The 18,061-nt window shown below is 37.4% G+C and overlaps 1 protein-coding gene across 1 annotated transcript in view; it reads right to left on the bottom strand.

Annotated features, from left to right (window-relative positions):
* Positions 1 to 18,061, bottom strand: part of INTS7 (integrator complex subunit 7) — an 86,884-nt gene that overhangs the window by 3,187 nt on the left and 65,636 nt on the right. Inside the window, exons 14-19 of the mRNA XM_041766105.1 lie at positions 17,836 to 18,030; positions 17,172 to 17,275; positions 16,098 to 16,166; positions 7,451 to 7,583; positions 3,824 to 3,922; positions 2,074 to 2,259 (exon numbers count right to left, since the gene is read on the bottom strand). Of these exons, the coding sequence (XP_041622039.1) occupies positions 2,074 to 2,259; positions 3,824 to 3,922; positions 7,451 to 7,583; positions 16,098 to 16,166; positions 17,172 to 17,275; positions 17,836 to 18,030 (786 nt within the window). The remainder of the gene's footprint in view (positions 1 to 2,073; positions 2,260 to 3,823; positions 3,923 to 7,450; positions 7,584 to 16,097; positions 16,167 to 17,171; positions 17,276 to 17,835; positions 18,031 to 18,061) is intronic.

The raw sequence follows: 18,061 nt of genomic DNA, 5'->3' as shown, positions 1-18,061 counted from the left end.
TAATGAATATTTGGCCAGATTGCTCTATGCTCAGGCGTGTGTTTCTGTTGCATAATCAATCACATAAATGTGCCCTGAAGCTCTGTGACTACGTGAACAGTTACCACGAGGTCAGTTTTCCAGAGATATTTACCTGTAATGTTAATGAAAGGAAGTCACTGACCATTTCAAGATCTTAGAATTATTTACAGGCCCTATTTTGTTTGTTTGTACAACTTCTGTAGGGTTTTAATGTTCCTAAAGAATATGCCTACCAAACAAGAACTTCTTTAAAAAGACCAGAAATCGGTCTAGGCAACCCGAATGGATCACTCTGACTGGATGATGCATTTCAAGTTGAAAAATCACTGCAATTAACATTACAAATCCTGTGCTACATAATTTATTATATCAGCTTCCTGACTTTAAGCAATGCCTGGAGAGGTAAGTTAATAGGCAGAAGACTGGTTTGGATGGTTTTTTTTTTTTCTTAACAGGAGAAATCATTATATACAGGGAACAAGGAGAATCATGGTTATTGTTCTTTCAAACTCTAAGTGAGGAGACAGCTGCAGACAGGGAGGGGTAAGTAGACTATGTAAATTCTCATATGATCTTCCATGACAATAGGGATAAGCCAAACATAATAGTTTTATACCCTAAATATAGTAAATTATTTTTTTCCTCATTCACCAAATATTTGCTACAGAAGGCACCATGGTCTGTGTCATAGGAGTCAAAGAGAGCAAGAGAATGAAGGCTGAGCCTTACCAGGGTGGGCAAAAAAAGGAGAGAAAGTTACTAAAGAAAAGAAATAGAAATAGCTTAAACCACACCTTCTCGGGATCCCTGGGTGGCGCAGCGGTTTGGCGCCTGCCTTTGGCCCAGGGCACGATCCTGGAGACCCGGGATCAAATCCCACATCGGGCTCCCGGTGCATGGAGCCTGCTTCTCCCTCTGCCTATGTCTCTGCCTCTCTTTCTCTCTCTGTGACTATCATAAATAAATAAAAATTAAAAAAAGAAAAAAACATACCTTCTCTTGGCTTTTACCCTGAAACCACCAAAGAGAATAAAATGTCCTCTTTTTATATCTTCACTAACACTTCTTTCTTTACTATGGAACTCAGTTCAAGTATGTGCATAATAAACCTGGACACAACCAATTTTGGGCATTTGAACAACTCCGTTCATACAGTTGTGTACCTGTTCCCTTGTTCTATTTTCTGTGAATAAACTACCAAGGACCTGGAAAGAGATGTCTAAAGAAAGGAACATCCTGCATTTAGAATCCTGGTATTCCATGGTGTTCAGCATCTTGGCCTTGGCTAACAAAGCAAGCATGATTTTTGGTTATTTACCTTGTGATTTCCCAAAGCACCAAATTTCTAGGGTTACACTCTTAAGGAAAGATTTTACTTTATCTGACATTGTCTGTCAATGTTGTAGACCCCTTTTTTCTTTGGAAAATGCTAATATTCACTTAGAATAGAGAAAAATAATTAGATGTGCGCTTGGGGGGTAGGTAGGGGAATTAGGGAGGCACTTATGCCGCACTCCTGATGGTTCCCTCCACATGGAGGGACTTTTCATTAGATGAACAGTACTGGTCTCCAGGGGAGGAGGTGAATTCTACTGACTGGTAAGTTTTGAGGTAGGAACTAGCATGGGGAGCTAAGACCTCTCTTTCTCTTCTCTGGACAGCAGGATGTGCCTTCCTGCCATCGATTTTATCGGGGCAGGCTCTTGTGTGTACAGGCTGAAGTTGGGTGGGAAAATTCAATTCAGAGGTACAAGGCTAGGAAGTCCTTATTGCCAGGCACCTGAGCTAGGTTTCTCCACAGCTACCATAGTAAGGTTCCTATTCTGATCTCTGTCTGCTTGGATTCTTTCTCTATCAACCAGTTCAGGCAGAAAAAAGAGAAGTATTATTTATCAGCTCCTTCAAACCCCAATATATGCTTTTAACGTATGTCTATATCTCTATTCCTTGGAAGGTATAACCACAGTCTGCTTAACCATGAAAAACATGGGAAAACTTCCATGAATCAGCTGATAAAATCCATATCACAACTCTGCCTCTTTTCTAAATTACCTTGTAGTCTTGTCCAGATTTACTCTGTAGCGTGGAAGAAACGTTCAGACAGACGGACTGAATTTTGCGAAAGAGTCCTGGTTTAGATCCGTGTTGAACCACGCCCTCTACCTTTAGCGCCAGCTGCTGGTTGTTCTGGACAGCGATGGGCTCTGCAGGGTTCCGTGGGGATGGCGACAGAGCAAGCTGGAATACCGACATTGAAATGAATGTTAACCAGCAGGAACAAGCTTTCTTCCAACAAACATGTTTGTGCTAATTGTTGTTTGTAGGTTACAGCATGACACACACAGCTAACAAGCTGACAGCTGGGACAGCCAGACAAATAGACCTTTAAAGTCAAGGGTTCCTTTTCCCTGATGCCTCTTTTAAATACTACTGTGTTTTCTACCCCAAACCCCAGTTTTGTGTGAGGGTAACAGAGGATCAGAAAACAGTGAGGGACCCTAGTCTTCCTCACTTTTGTAGTGGGGCATTTCTTTGACAACCAACTCCAGTAGGGAAATGCACTATATAAATCTGCATGTCTAGCTATTCTTCTCTTTGTTCCTATGTAATTTTAAATAGATTAAATTCAAGGGCAAGTGAAATTAAAATTCTAGGATCACACACATGACCAAGTCACAGTGATAGAAAACTCAATTTCTGCCAATGAACCAAATGAAGTTTTTAACCTCTCATTAGTTTTTATTTAAGAACATATTAGGGATCCCTGGGTGGCGCAGCGGTTTGGCGCCTGCCTTTGGCCCAGGGCACGATCCTGGAGACCCGGGATCGAATCCCACATCAGGCTCCCGGTGCATGGAGCCTGCTTCTCCCTCCGCCTGTGTCTCTGCCTCTCTCTCTCTCTCTCTCTGTGACTATCATAAATAAAAAAAATAAAAAAATAAAAAAATAAAAAAATAATAATAAAAAAAGAACATATTAAAAAAATCCCAAGTACCCTTAAATTACAGAAAGTCCAAATTCTGCTAAATGAAAAGATGGAAGAGGTGGGTCTTTTTGATAATGCTTGAGCACTGCATCAACCAACTCTACACACATCCTACCTTAAGACATCTTTTCTAGTATAATCAATTTTCCTTATATTCAGGTCAAATCAAAAGCATTTGAATGGATATGCAAAAGTACAGTGAAGACATTTACTAACAGGGATAATCTAGGAAATCTTTTGGAGGAGAGTTTTCCATTTTTCTTAACAACTCTATTCTCTGAATTAAAAATAGCTTTTGAATTTTGAGTGGCTTAAATATTTTCAAATTCTAGCTCTTATCATTGGCCAACTCCTCAAAACTTGATATTCACAGACAAAAGCACTCTGGAGGTAGGGCTGGTAATATTTTACTGGACCTGATTTATTCTAAACAGGGTCTAAAGAGCCCAATGAGACCTGAACTCAGCACAAGATCCTTGTAGAGGACTATGATGAAAACCTCTCAGATTATTCTTGGAGACAAGGGACAGAGCTCCAGGTACCCAAACATCAATTTCACTGCACCCAGTGAAGTCAAATCTTCTGCAGAAGTTTTCTGCACCCTTTTCTTCCACCCAGTGCAGAAGGTTTGACTCCCAAATCCTATTATCTTCACCAAACCACCTGATAAAGGGAGGAACAAACTTATAAACTAAAGGGTATAAGTTTTATGAAAACCAAAGGTAAGATCCTGAAGCAGAGCTGTATTCCACATATTTTTCAGAAGATGAATGAGTTTTTAATCTGTATTAACCTTTGTATTCTTCCTATTATTACCTTGATGCTGGTAGACTGCAGTTTCTGGAAAAAGTATCTCTGAAATGAAAGAGGAACTTTCAGCAGAGAAATGATGGCATTGCAGAGGCATGCTGTATGCTGGCAGGAAAAAAGAAACTAAGTTAAATAAAAATAAATTTCCAAATTTCATCAACAAACGGTACTTTCAGGAAGAAGTTTAAAAAGTACAAATGGTTGTAAGATTATTGCAAAGATATATCCCAGTCAGGAAATGGGCATAACACCCAAATCTTTGTCAAATCATTCATGTCAGGGAGTACAACTGCAGATTTTTACTTTATTTTAAAGTACATTCAGTAAAATAAAAAGTAAATGTAGAAGAAAATCCTTAAGGCCAAATAATGTACAAATTTTGCATTTCTATAGCCTTAGGGCTATTAGATATATTATTATATAATTATTTTAGATACAATATAGAGTCATTCAATATGGTAAAGAAGGATCAAGAATATATGATAAAGAAGCCAGAGTAGTAGATTGATGTCCAAGGCCTAACACCAAATCTCATGAAGAACCTCACTGCCTGTTCTATCCCATGTCCACAGAGTGGCTTCCCCATCCTTGCGGCCATGGGTCCCTAGAGGTGAGTAATGGTGGAAACTTACTGGCATTCAGATTTACACAGTCCAACTCTACATTACTCTGAAATTTTACTAAGGGTACCTTATTTCAGAAATCCATTTCACAAATCTGAGTTTTGAAACTCACAGCATAGCTGCAGAAGAGAACCACTACAGTGAATCCTTTGAGTCTTAGTAAAAGGAGTCCTACAACTAGCATTTAAGAGTTCTAAGATATTGTATGTATTTATTTATTTCACTTTATTGAGGTACAACTGACATACAAAAGCTATACATATTTAACTTAATGCATCCAACTTGAAGAGTTTGGAGGGGAGCATACACCTGTGACACTGTCAAAGGTCACCCAGTCTAGTCCTCAATTTTGCTGATGATGCAGGTCGTTGACACAGGTACAGAATAAGCTGGAACTAGAACCTAGGTTGCCTGACTCTTAGTTCAATGATTTTGTTCTATTTCACCAATGATTCACCAACTTAATAGAAAAGAAGTTCCAGCACCATCAGAATACTTATAACCTTGGGTGACCTAGAACTATTCCTGGTGGTCTACCTTCCCCTCCTCATTCTACTTCCCCTCAGGTTGAAAACCACTCTACTATGCTGGCTGCCCTTCTAAGCTCCAGATTCCAAGCAGGGTGCGCCTCCTAGTTGCCTATGTTGTAAACAGTTTTATTTATTTATTTTTTAAAGATTTTATTTATTCATTCATGAGGGACACACAGAGAGAGGCAGACACACAGGCAGAGGGAGAAGCAGGCTCCATGCAGGGAGTCCGATGCGAGACTCGATCCCAGGACTCCAGGATCATGCCCTGAGCTGAAGGCAGATGCTCAACTGCTGGACCACCCAGGCATTCCTGTTGTAAACAGTTTTAAACCATTGGACATTACTACACGCCAGAAGAGTCCACTCCTTACTGGTTTCAGGGTGTCGAACATTTTGTGCCCAATAGACCCACAATACAAATGGCAGGTCTATTACTTGACAAAACAACACAGGTTCAAATACATTGGGTCTGTTTCTTCAGGTTTAACTGCTAATGCAACTTCATTCATCCTCCTGCAATAAGGGATCTTAGAAGCACTTGCAGGGACATCCTACTGGTGGTGGACGTCTGATGCCAAAAGTATTTTAGGAGAGACACCTCTTTGAAGGATGGACTAAAAGGGACCCCAAATGGCCTCAGGCTGTTCCCAGGCAAAGAGGCACCATTCTCCCTTTTAGAAGAATGGATGCAGGCAGCTTGGTGGCTCAGCAGTTTAGTGCCATCTTCGGCCCAGGGCGTGATCCTGGAGACCCCGGATTGAGTCCCACGTCGGGCTCCCTGCATGGAGCCTGCTTCTCCCTCTGCCTCTCTCTCTCTCTCATGAATAAATAAATAAAATCTTAAAAAAAAAAAAAAGAATGGATACAGATTTTACAATTCCCTACAGGGACAGTGTGGACTGCCTCTGAGGCCGCTGGCGCCCGGGGCAACAGTTCTACAGGTACTTTAGTAGCAGATTACCATCACAGTAAGGTCTAGAGATAGGAAGTCACATATTATGGTTAGTAAACCAGCAGAAGGACTAGCATAGCACCAACAGTATCTTCTTTGTTGAATATAGTACTTATTAGACTTTGCATTTTTTGACATTTAATAAATGTCTTACACAGATGTATGAATTTCCTTCAAAGATAACCTTTATACTGTCCCTCAGCAACTAAATCCCAGTGTCAAACAACTACCCATGTCAATTCAGTTCAGCAAATATGTATTGACAATCATGGAAAGCAGGATGTCCAGGCAAGTACCTGTCCTGAAATCTAATCTAACTCTTCACTCAACAACGGATCTTGCCAATTTCTTCTTAAACACTTGATAATGGGTGAGAATACAGAAGTGAGAAGGATGGGAGACAGAAGCGAGCTGCAGGGAACATAATCATTTCATGGGCAGGCAGAACAAGGAGAACTCTCTAAGGCCTAAGTTCATGGACAGGCTGTTATGGACTAAATGTCTGTATTCTCGAAACTCCTATTTTGAAGCTCAGCTCCCAATATGTTGGTAATTGGAGGTGGAACCTTTACTGAGGTTATTAGGTTTGGATAGTCATAAGGATGGGGCCCCATGATGGGATTAGAGTCCTTCTAAGAAAAAAAAGTGATCAGAGCTCATTTTCTCTCCCCATGTGAAGGCACAGAGAGAAGGTGGCTGTCTGCAAACCAGCAAGAGGGCCCTCACCAGGAAACAAACTGGCTGCCACCTTGACTCTGAACTTTCCAGCTCCCACAACCATGAGAAAGAAGTATCTGTTGTGTAAGCCACCCAGTTCTAGAGGTTTTTAAAGGAGCCTGAGCTAAGACACTGGGGAATAGCCAGACAGGGAGGAGAAAATCAGGGTGAGTGTCAGTCTGTCCTATGAGGGAGAAGAAAGAGTGAGAGTTCGACACTGCCAAAGGCTGTAGATTCAGCAGGCTAAAGGGGAAGCAGCACACCAAAAGGATATCAGTGGCCTCACCTGGCAGGAGGCAATTCACTGCCAGGTAGAAAAGAAGCCCAGTTCTTTCTGTTTCACTTGGCCAGTGGTTCTCAACCCTGGTGGTGAAACAGAATCACTTGGGAGCTTTGAAAAATACTAATGCCTGGGCCTCAACTGTAGAGATTCAAAGTTAAATGGTTTGCAGTGGGGCCTGGGTATTGAGGTATTTTTTTAAAAAAGCTCCCAAAGTGATTCTAATGTGTAGCCAGGGTTGAGAAATATTGCAACTTCAGTTAAATTGTTAAAAAGGAAAAAAAAAAAAAGTTTTATCTGCGTTCTGGGAGAGCAGATCCAACACATTAATGTAACTATGCAGTACCCACAGATGTGCCAAGCACTTCCATGGATCAGCTCGTCTTGTCCTTGTGGCAATGCTGCAAGGCAGGTACTATGTTAACCCTGTTAGAAAACAGCCATGGGGAAAACTGGCAGTATGTGCCTGAGCTGGCTAAAACCCTATTTCTATGTATTAAAAACTCAAGTGAAACAAATGCCACTTGCCATGTAAGAAACCGGGGTATATTTCCGATTGAGTGATTCCACTTCCTCCAGGACATGATTATATACAGACATCATTCTCCGCTCATATTCACTGTCTGCATGGGTGGTTCCAGTAGATCCATATTCCTGGAAACTGAAGTCAAATCAGTATCAATTAATCAACCAAGATAGTCACCATTTTAATGTCTAAATGTGCCATGCACTTTCTATACCTTCTCATTTATTTTGTAAAACAACAAAGTAGACACTGCTGTTTCTATTTTACAGATGAGCCAACTAAGGCTGGAGAGGTTAAATGACTTGCTTTCAGTCACATACTAGTAAGTAACAAGCCTGCAATTCAAACCCAGGCCTGACTTCAAATTATAGTTACTAGGTAAAATAAAAATGTTTAACCCTTGGCTCTGCCATGAACTGAAGGAGACCTTAGACATTTGAAAAGGTAACTATCAATAAAGCCAGCAGGTTAAGTGCCACATAACCAGTGAAGATATATAAATAATAGATCAGAATGTGGAAGGACATCCACATGCAGAAGAATGAAACTGGACCACTCTCTTTCACCATACACAAAGATAAACTCAAAATGGATGAGAGATCTAAATGTGAGACAAGAGTCCATCAAAATCATAGAAGAGAACACAGGCAACACCCTTTTTGAACTAGGCCACAGTAACTTCTTGCAAGATACATCCACAAAGGCAAAAGAAACAAAAGCAAAAATGAACTATTGGGACTTCATCAAGATAAGAAGCTTTTGCACAGCAAAGGATACAGTCAACAAGACTAAAAGACAACCTACAGAATGGGAGAAGGTATTTGCAAACGACATATCAGATAAAGGGCTAGTTTCCAAAATCTATAAAGAACTTATTAAACTCAACACCAAAGAAACAAACAATCCAATCATGAAATGGGCAAAAGACATGAAGAGAAATCTCAGAGAGGAAGACATGGACATGGCCAACATGCACATGAGAAAATGCTCTGCATCACTTGCCATCAGGGAAATAAAAATCAAAACCACAATGAGATACCACCTCACACCAGTGAGAATGGGGAAAATTAACAAGGCAGGAAACCACAAATGTTGGAGAGGATGCGGAGAAAAGGGAACCCTCTTACACTGTTGGTGGGAATGTGAACTGGTGCAGCCACTCTGGAAAACTGTGTGGAGGTTCCTCAAAGAGTTCAAAATAGACCTGCCCTATGACCCAGCAATTGCACTGTTGGGGATTTACCCCAAAGATTCAGATGCAATGAAACGTCGGGACACCTGTACCCCGATGTTTCTATCAGCAATGGCCACAATAGCCAAACTGTGGAAGGAGCCTCGGTGTCCATCGAAAGATGAATGGATAAAGAAGATGTGGTTTATGTATACAATGGACTATTACTCAGCAATTAGAAACGACAAATACCCATCATTTGCTTCAACGTGGATGGAACTGGAGGGTATTATGCTGAGTGAAGTAAGTCAATCGGAGAAGGACAAACAGTGTATGTTCTCATTCATTTGGGGAATATAAATAATAGTGAAAGGGAATATAAAGGAAGGGAAAAGAAATGTTGGGAAATATCAGGAAGGGAGACAGAACATAAAGACTCCTAACTCGGGGAAACGAACTAGGGGTGGTGGAAGGGGAGGAGGGCGGGTGTTGGAGGGGAATGGGTGACGGGCACTGAGGTGGACACTTGACGGGATGAGCAATGGGTGTTTTTCTGTATGTTGGTAAATTGAACACCAATAAAAATTAATTTAAAAAAAAAAAAAAAAGAATGTGGAAGGAGCAGAGGAATGCCACAGAAGAGACAGGTCCTGAACAAATCACTGGGCAAACAGGACAGATGTGTTTTTGAGAGTCATTCATGTGTTTTGCATAAATCAGTCATTTATCTTTATTGCTTTATTACTAAGTAGTATTCCATTGTATGGATGTATGAATTTATCCATTCACCTGATGAGTGGCACTTGGATCTTTAGTTTTTGTTATTACAAACAAAGCTGCAATGAAATTTTACGTACCAGTCTGTATGGAAATATATTTTCATTGGGTAAGTAGGAGTAGAATTGGTCATATAACTGCCAACAGTTCCCCCACGTGGCTGAACTGAATCATATTGTATTCCCCAAATGGTAAGAATTCAAGCTCTTCCACATCCATATTGAAGGTCTTTTAAATTTTAGCCATTTTAGTGGATGTTAGTAGGTATCACATTGTGCTTTTAATTTGCATTTCTCTGATACCTAATGATGTTAAGCATTTTGGCTTAATTAGCATATGTCTTTTTCTGTTTAAATTTGTCAATTTTTAAAAATTATATTATCTTGAGTTGTCTTCTTAGTATCCTAAATACAAGTCCTCTGATAGAATATATTTGATAATATTTTATCCCTGTCTGTAACCTTTTATTTTCTTAATGGCATCTTCCAAACAGCACAAATTCAAAAATTTAAGTCCAATTTAGCAAATTTTTCTCTTATGGTAATTGCTGTTTGTGTCTAAGAAATCTCTGCTGACCTCCAGGTCATGAAGACTTTCTCCAGTGTAGTCTTCTAGAAAGTTTAGAGTTTTATCTTTTATATTTTGGTCTATGATACAATTGGAATAAATTTTTCTGTATGGTGTGACATAAGGTCAAGATTTTTTTTTCTACCTATATATATATATATAACTAGCTATCCAACTAGCTATCCAATAACTAGCTATTTTTCCTGTTGAAAAAACTATTCTTTCCCTGTTGAAATACCTTGACATCTTTGTCAAACATCAAATGATCACATATGTGAGTGGTCTCTCCATATTTTGGGCTCATTCCACCATCAAGTCAATAGAGCATTGTCTTACTAGAGCTTTAGAATAAGATTTGAAATGTTTGTTAAGTCCTCCACTTTAGCTTTTCTCCTTTATTCTGCAAGATGGTGAATTACACCATTTGATCTGTTGTTAACCTGGTACTCCTGGGATAAAACCTACTTGTTCCTGATCTTTTGTATACTGCAGGATTCAATATGTATATGTTTTGTTAAAGACTTTTATGCCTAAAAAAGAAAAAGAAAAAGAAAAAAAAAAGACTTTTATGCCTGTGTTCATGAAGAGCTGTTTAATTATGGCTTTTAATAGCTACAGGATTTGGATTGGTACTGTTACTTGATTTCTGATATTGGTAATTTATATTCCTTTACTGTTCAGACTAGCTAGTATCTTCAATTTTATTGATATTTTCAAAGAACCAGCTTTTGGTTTCACTTGATTTTCTCTACTATTTATTTCTAATTCACTGATTAGTGCTTATATTTTTGTTATTTCTTTCCTTCAAATTATTTTGAGTTTAATTTGCTTTCTCTTTTCTAGCTTCAGATAAGGCAGAAATTTAGATCACTGATTTTAAACTTTCTTTTTTATATTACATAAAAACATCTAAAGCTTTCAATTTCCCTCTAAGCTCTGCATTAGCTGCATCCCACAAGTTTTGCTCGTGGTATTCTCATTTTCATTTAGCTTAACATATTTTCTAATTTCCCTTCTGATTTCTTGACAAACCAGTTTATTCAGAAGTCTAATTTCTAAACGTATGTGGTGGATTTCCTAGAGGTCATTTTTCTTAGTCAATTCTAATTTGTCAGACAACATATTCTATATGATTTCGATGCTTTAAAATTTATTGAGATTTGCTTTCCAGCCCTGCATATAGTTTATCTTGTTAAATGTTCCAAATACACTTGAAAAGAACCCGTATACTGCTGTTGGGATATATGTGTCCATTAAATGAAGGTGGTTAAAGTTTTCTATATTCTAAGCAATTTTCTGACAAGTTGTTTCACTGATTACTCAGAGGAAATTGTTGAGAACTTTGTAACAGATTTATTTCTCTTTTAATTCTGCCAGTTTTTGCTTCATATGTTTGGAAGATCTGTTACTTTGTACATAAATATTTAGAATTATGTCTTCTTGATGGATTGATTCGTCAAGATGAAATATACCTCTTAATCAAGTCTTTATCTTGAGGTCTATTTTGTATAATATTAACATATTAGGTCACGCCAGCTTTTAAGGTTTGTAGGATATAGCCTTTACTATCCTTTTGTTTACTTTTAATTTATCTGTGCCTTTATATTTAAAATGGGTTACTTGCAGTAAGCAGATAGCTGGGTTTGCCTTTTAATTCAGTCTGCTCATCTCTGTATTAGGAGTAAGATGACATTAATTGTAATAACTGGTATGACTGGGTTTAAGTCTACATCTTATGATTTGTTTTCTACTTTTTTCATCTGCTTACTCTTTTTATTTCCTCTTCCTCTGTCTTCTTCTGGGTTAACTAGGTTTTTCTGGTGTGCTCTTTTTTTGTTTTAGTATTTAATTTTATCTCCTCTCCTGGCTTGTTTTATTTTTTAGTGGTTGCTCTAGAATTTATTTATCCTTAGTTTATCACAAGTTATCTTCAAAGGATATGCTACTTTATGTAAAATGCAAAAATCATACAGCCATCTCCTGTCATCTTATTTCCTATATTTTACTTCGTGTTATAAACTCCCAAACACAATTAATATTTTTGTTCTAAGTGATCAATATATTTTTTAAAAAATCAAAATGAAATAAGTCTTTTGTATTTACTGACATATTTACCATTTCTACTGCTCTTCACTCTATTTTGTAGATCTAAATTTATACTGGTAATAATTTCTCTTCAGCTTAAAGAACTTCTTTAACATTTCTTGTAGTGCAGATCTAGTGCTAACAAGTTTTTCTAAGATTTTGTCTGAAAATGTCTTTATTTAATCTTAATTATCAAAGGATACTTTTACTGAATAGAGAACATTGGGTTAGGTTTTTTTTTTTTTTTTTTTCCTTTCAAGACTTTAAAGACATTGCTCTAGTTGTCTTCTGGTTTGCATTATTTCTGATGAGAAATCAGTGGATTTCTCATCTTTCTTCCTTTCTATATATTTCCTTTCTCTGGCTATTTAAAACATTTCTCTTGGGATGCCTGGGTGGCTCAGCGGTTGAGCGTCTGGCTTTGGCTCAGGGCATAATCCTGGAGTCCCGGGATTGAGTCCCACATCAGGCTTCCTGCTTCTCCTTCTGCCTGTGTCTCTGCCTCTCTCTCTGTGTCTCTCATGAATAAATAAATAAAATCTTAAAAAAAAAGTTTCTCTTTATCATTTCAGCAATTTAATTAGAATGTATGGCTTATTATGGTCTTCTCTGTTTATCCCACTTGGGGTTTGTTAAGCTTCTTGGATCTGTGGGTTTATATTCTTAGTCAAACATAAATAAATTCCAATCATTTAAATATGTTCCTTTCCCTCATTCCCTTCTTTCTAGGATTTCCATTACATGTATATATTAGAAAAAATGACATTGTTCCACAGGTCAATTTTGACTTTTGTTTTCTAGATTTGTTTTTTATTTCACTGTCCAGTTTGGATAGTTTCTATTACTATGTCTTCAAGTTCACTGATCTTTCCTTTTGTAATATCTAGTCTACTGTTAAACCCAACCCAATCAAAGCTGAATTCTGTATCATCAAAATTATCTTCCAAAAATAAAGGCAAAATCAAGATACTGTATTTTTTAGCTCTAAGAATTCCATTTGGTCCTTTTTACATCTTTAATTTTTCTTATCATATTATCTTTTACCTTTAAATCATTGACAATATTGGTAATAGCTATTTTAAAGTCAAGTCTGTAAATTCCATCACCTTTCACTTATGAGTCTTTTTCTTAATTGACTAAATTTTCTCCTGGTTATTGGTCACATCTTCCTGCTTCTTCTCAGGTCTAATAATTCGTTTGAATGCTACAGGTGTGGATTTTATACTGTTGACTTTTTTATTGTTGTCTTTAAAGAATATTAGATTTTGTTTTGGTAGACAGTTAAGTTACTTATGCATAATTCCAAATCTTTCAAGGCTTACTTGAAAGACTACTCTAGAGTTAGTTTAGCTCTACTATTAAGGTGGTGTGACCCTTCTGGGGTTTCTTCTGAATGCTCTTAGTGTTCAATAAGGTCTCTCCATTTGGCTAGCTGGAACTCAAACATTTCTCAGACATCTGTGAGCTCTGGGAATTGTTCAGTTTATAGTTTCCTAGTAGTTATTCTTTCCCTAGTAGTTATTTTTTGCTTGGCCTTGTCAAGTTTCACCTTACATATGTGTAGCTTAGTGTTCAAAGACTGACAGCTTAAGAAATTTCTGGAGCTCTTTCCCTGGAAAGCATCTTTTCTCCTGTATTCTGTCCTGCAAATTCTAGCTTCTTCTGATTCCCTGAACCCTGATCCCTATCTCTTCAACTAAGCAAGACCACCATGTTCTACTTTGGTTACTCCTTCCTGCAAGGAAATCTAAAAAGTGCCTCCAGGGAGAGGAAAGTTAAGACAATTATAGGGTTTGTCTTATTTATATTCCTTCTCTGAGGGATTACAATTCCTGAGTTTCCTACTGTCCAACAACTGAAAACAGTTAACTTATAGGTTTATATCCAGGTTTTGGCTCTTTGCAATAAAAGGAAAAGTCCAGTCTTAATTACTTTGTCACAGTCAGAACTGTTCCCTTATCTTTTAAGCAGTAACATAAAGATTAAATGCAAAGGAATCATAACAGGGCAAACAAAAGGCTAAGATAGAAAAAGACAATGGACATTATCTCAATATAGTTCTTCTTGATAATTCTAAAAAGTTGGAATGAAGCAGACAATTACATTCATAATTATCTACCCTGTCCCAATCCACATTTATTGTTACTGCTCAGGTACTATGTTAGGTGCTATGAGATACAAAGTGAATATTAAGACAAGGTCTCTTCTCCAAAAAGCTTATAGGCTTTGAAAAAGATAAAGATAGCTTTTTGTAAAAACAACAGTGAAATACTAACATTATGCCTCACTCTTGAGGTTTTTTAGCTGCTAGTCTTCCTTTATTTGGAAGGCACAAAAGATAATATCAAGAATAGAAGTTTTAGAAGGAATCCACTTTTTGCAGTTGTATTTATTGAGAATGAAACCCAAAGAATCCTCCTTAAAGTGCAAGCTTTCTTTTCCAATTTTTCCCTGCTATAAAGGGCAGAGGCTAGGGAAATAGGTTTGGATGATGAAAAGGGAAGGAGAGGAGTAAAAAAAAAAGTGCTAGGAAGGACAGAGAGTGAGAAAGAGAATAGCATGTACAGGCTGGCTGGGTAACTTCCCTCACCCCATCCCTGCTGACGATGCACCTAATCTGTTAAAAAGTCAATCAAGAAAAACACTTATCCTTATTGTACCAATCAACAGTAATGATATCTGAATGTTAACAAGTAAAATGAGTATGGCACAGTAAGAAATGGTGTGAGCCTCGAAGCATCAATTAATTGCCAAAGACTCTATAAAGTACATGGAGGTTTAAGAACATTTTGAAATTTAAAAGGAAGGGGTTTTAAGAAAATAAGTACTGCAAGTCTGAAGGGAACACTGATGAAAACATGTTAAAAGGAAAAATAAGGGATAGTGTGTTATGACAACATTAAAGTGGAGCAGATGAGTGGGGAAAAAGATAGCCAAGTGGCCTAGTCTGACAATAGACTGAACTTCAAAATAGAAGCAAGGATCCTGCTATTGTCCTGAAAAGAAATGGGGAGTCAGTGCTTCAGAGTAGAGAAATTTCACTCTGCTTTGTTGATTATATTCTTTTAAGGAAGCTGACCTTGGAAACATAGGCCTTACTAAATTGGAAATTATAGACTGTTGAAAATGCACATTCCAAAACAGAATACTATAATGGGAAAAAAAGCAATGGATCATTCTTCAATAAAATATTTTGAATAATCAGTTAATGGGAGAGGAGAAAAGAATATTAATAAAGCAAAAACAGGAGTATCTTTTTGTTTAAGAAACCAAAGAATAAAAATTCAAGCTTATTAACCCAATTTTTCATACCAAAGTTTTGGTATAGTTTACAAGAAGAAAATATTCAAATTCAAAGAATTTCTTCCCAGTTATTTTTCCAAGTAAGTGTTTTAAAAATAGGAGACAGTGGGGTACCTGGGTGGCTCAGTCAGGTACGTGTCCTATTCTTTTTTTTTTTTTTTTTTTAAGTGTCCTATTCTGATTTCCGCTCAGGTCACGATCTTGGGGTCCTGAGATCAAGTCGTGTCTCAGGCTCTGCACTTGGCGCAGAGTCTGCTACAGATTCTCTCTCCCTCTCCCCCTCCCCACTCCTCTCTAAAATAAATAAAAAGATCTTTAAAAAAAAATAGGGGGCAGGAGGTAAATAAACAATGGAGACAGAAAAAAATAAGTTTTGTCACTAGTTATGTGATCTCAGGCAAACACCGATTAAGTTCCTCTTCTCTGTTCTTCTATGATATCTCTTCTAAAATACTGTTGCTGGGCAGCCTGGGTGGCTCAGCGGTTTAGTGCCGCCTTCAGCCCAGGGTGTGATTCTGGAGACCTGGGATCAAGTCCCACGTCAGGCTCCCTGCCTGGAGCCTGCTTCCCTCTCTACCTGTGTCTGTGCCCCTCTCCCTCTCTCTCTCTCTCTCTCTCTCTCTCTCTCTGTCTCTCATGAATAAATAAATAAACTCTTTTAAAAAAAAAAAAAAACACTGCTGCAATGACTAGGTAAGATAACATACTGGAAAATGTACTTTAATATAAACTGTTACTAGAAATACCTTGCTGATTCTGGATCCAAAATCAAGGCTTCTATTGCATGAGATATCAGTAAACAGCTCTGCTGTTGTCTGGATTAACGTTAAGGTTATACATGAAAATAGAGAAATCCATGTGACTTTATATTACCTGAATATCAAGTCAAGATGAGGATTATATTTTTAGTTAAGGTAACCATGTTATCAAATCAAATGGTTTGAGATTCTATTTTTTTTTTCCTCCTTTTAAGGGATATATGTTGTTTATAACAGGGATTCTTAAATTCAGTTCTATGAAGAGTACTTTAGAGGCTGCCTAATGTGGGAAGGGAACTTCTGCTTAGATATAGCAGTTTCACTGATGAAAGTCACAAGTGGCAACAACAAAAATGGTCTGTAGGTACCCCAGAGATTCTGAAGCTGGGATTCAAGGGATGAAGCTGGGGCTCAAAGGATCTGGTCACCCTCTTGTGACCCTGTAAATCTGCCAGGATGTGAGCATAAATGCATTTTGTAGAGGAAAGGGTCCATAGCATTCACTAGGTTTTTACTTAGAAAACCAAAATGGCAAGCTCTACTGATTTATAGATACTACAATTTAAAAACCATTTATTTCTTCTGTCCTTTCAAAAAGGACTTGAAGCTGCTAATAAGAAAACGGAGAATTCAGAGGACTTAGTGAACAAAAGTGATGACTAACACCAAAGATCCTTAATAAAGGTGATCCTTAATAAAGGGAATCAGGTTTTTACCACAAAGAATACTGAGGTGACATAAATGGTTTTCTAGTGGGAAAACGTGTTGCTTTCTCCACTGTGAGCAAGTGAGCACAAAGTATGCAACATTGGTGGGACCTGGATTTTGGATGCTCTTCCTAGAAGTGGAGAAAGCCACTATTTTTTTTTTTTCCCCAAGCCTGGTTGAAGTTAAAAAGTAAAAAATACTACTCATACTAGATTTCCAAAGAGAAGTTAATTATAATAAGTTTGTAGGCTTATATAAATATTCATATTTTTAGTTAGGCATATCTAAAGTATTTACTCTGTGTTTAAAAGAATACTTCCACAGAACAAGAAATATTGAAGCAGCTTAGGATACAGTTCCACATTCCTCAACGTTGCCGAATCAGCATCAAAAGATGCCTGATACAGATCCCCATATCGGGAAGCAAGGCTTCGGAATTCTTCCATGGACTGTTTCATCTAAAAAGAAGGAAAAGTAACAATTACAAGGAACACAGTATCATTATTGTATATATATATATATATATATATATATATATATATATATATATATATATATATATATGTATATATACCACAAAAAAAAATCAAAACATAAACCTATTCTCCAACAATCAAATCCAAAAAGCAGTTCAACTTTTTTCATTTCCATTCCATTTATGCTTGTAAACCTTGTTAAATAAAATTAGCAAAGATGGTAAATGAAATTCTAAATGTTCACAAAATTACAGTAACACATATGACACACAGAAACAAAAAGCATTGCTTTTTTAGCTTCAAGTTCCACTAAAATAATTAAGACAGTTATAAATGGCATCTAGTGAGATACCATCAATCACTTTGTCATTCTAATAAAAACATCAGCCTATTTTCAGCAAGACATGACTTAAGCATTTGAGGCTTAATGTCTATTAGTCAAACAGCTGATTTTTAAGTTCCAGAATTTTTTCATCTTACAACTAACCTCAAAAATCTCTAATGTAATTAAAGCCTGCACTAAAAATAAAGTTAAGACACACCTGATTGGAGATGCGGCCACATCTCTGAAGGTCACTCCCTAAGGTCATGGCAATTGTTGTGGCAATTGCAGGTGGAGGGCTTGTCTTGAGGCTATTACAAGTACAGATAAGTTGAGAGAAGGCCTGTAGAAGGTCAATCCTGAGTTTTACAAATTCACACTGAAAACTTAAAGGATTCAGCGGTGTACTGGCAGCCTGGGGGGAGAAAAAAGATATATATATATAT

The sequence above is a fragment of the Vulpes lagopus genome, chromosome 1 (genome assembly GCF_018345385.1).
Source record: "Vulpes lagopus strain Blue_001 chromosome 1, ASM1834538v1, whole genome shotgun sequence".
In the NCBI taxonomy this organism is placed as follows: domain Eukaryota; kingdom Metazoa; phylum Chordata; class Mammalia; order Carnivora; family Canidae; genus Vulpes; species Vulpes lagopus.
The sequence above is the reverse complement of the archived record's forward strand: the minus strand, read 5'-3'. Positions and strand labels throughout refer to the sequence as shown.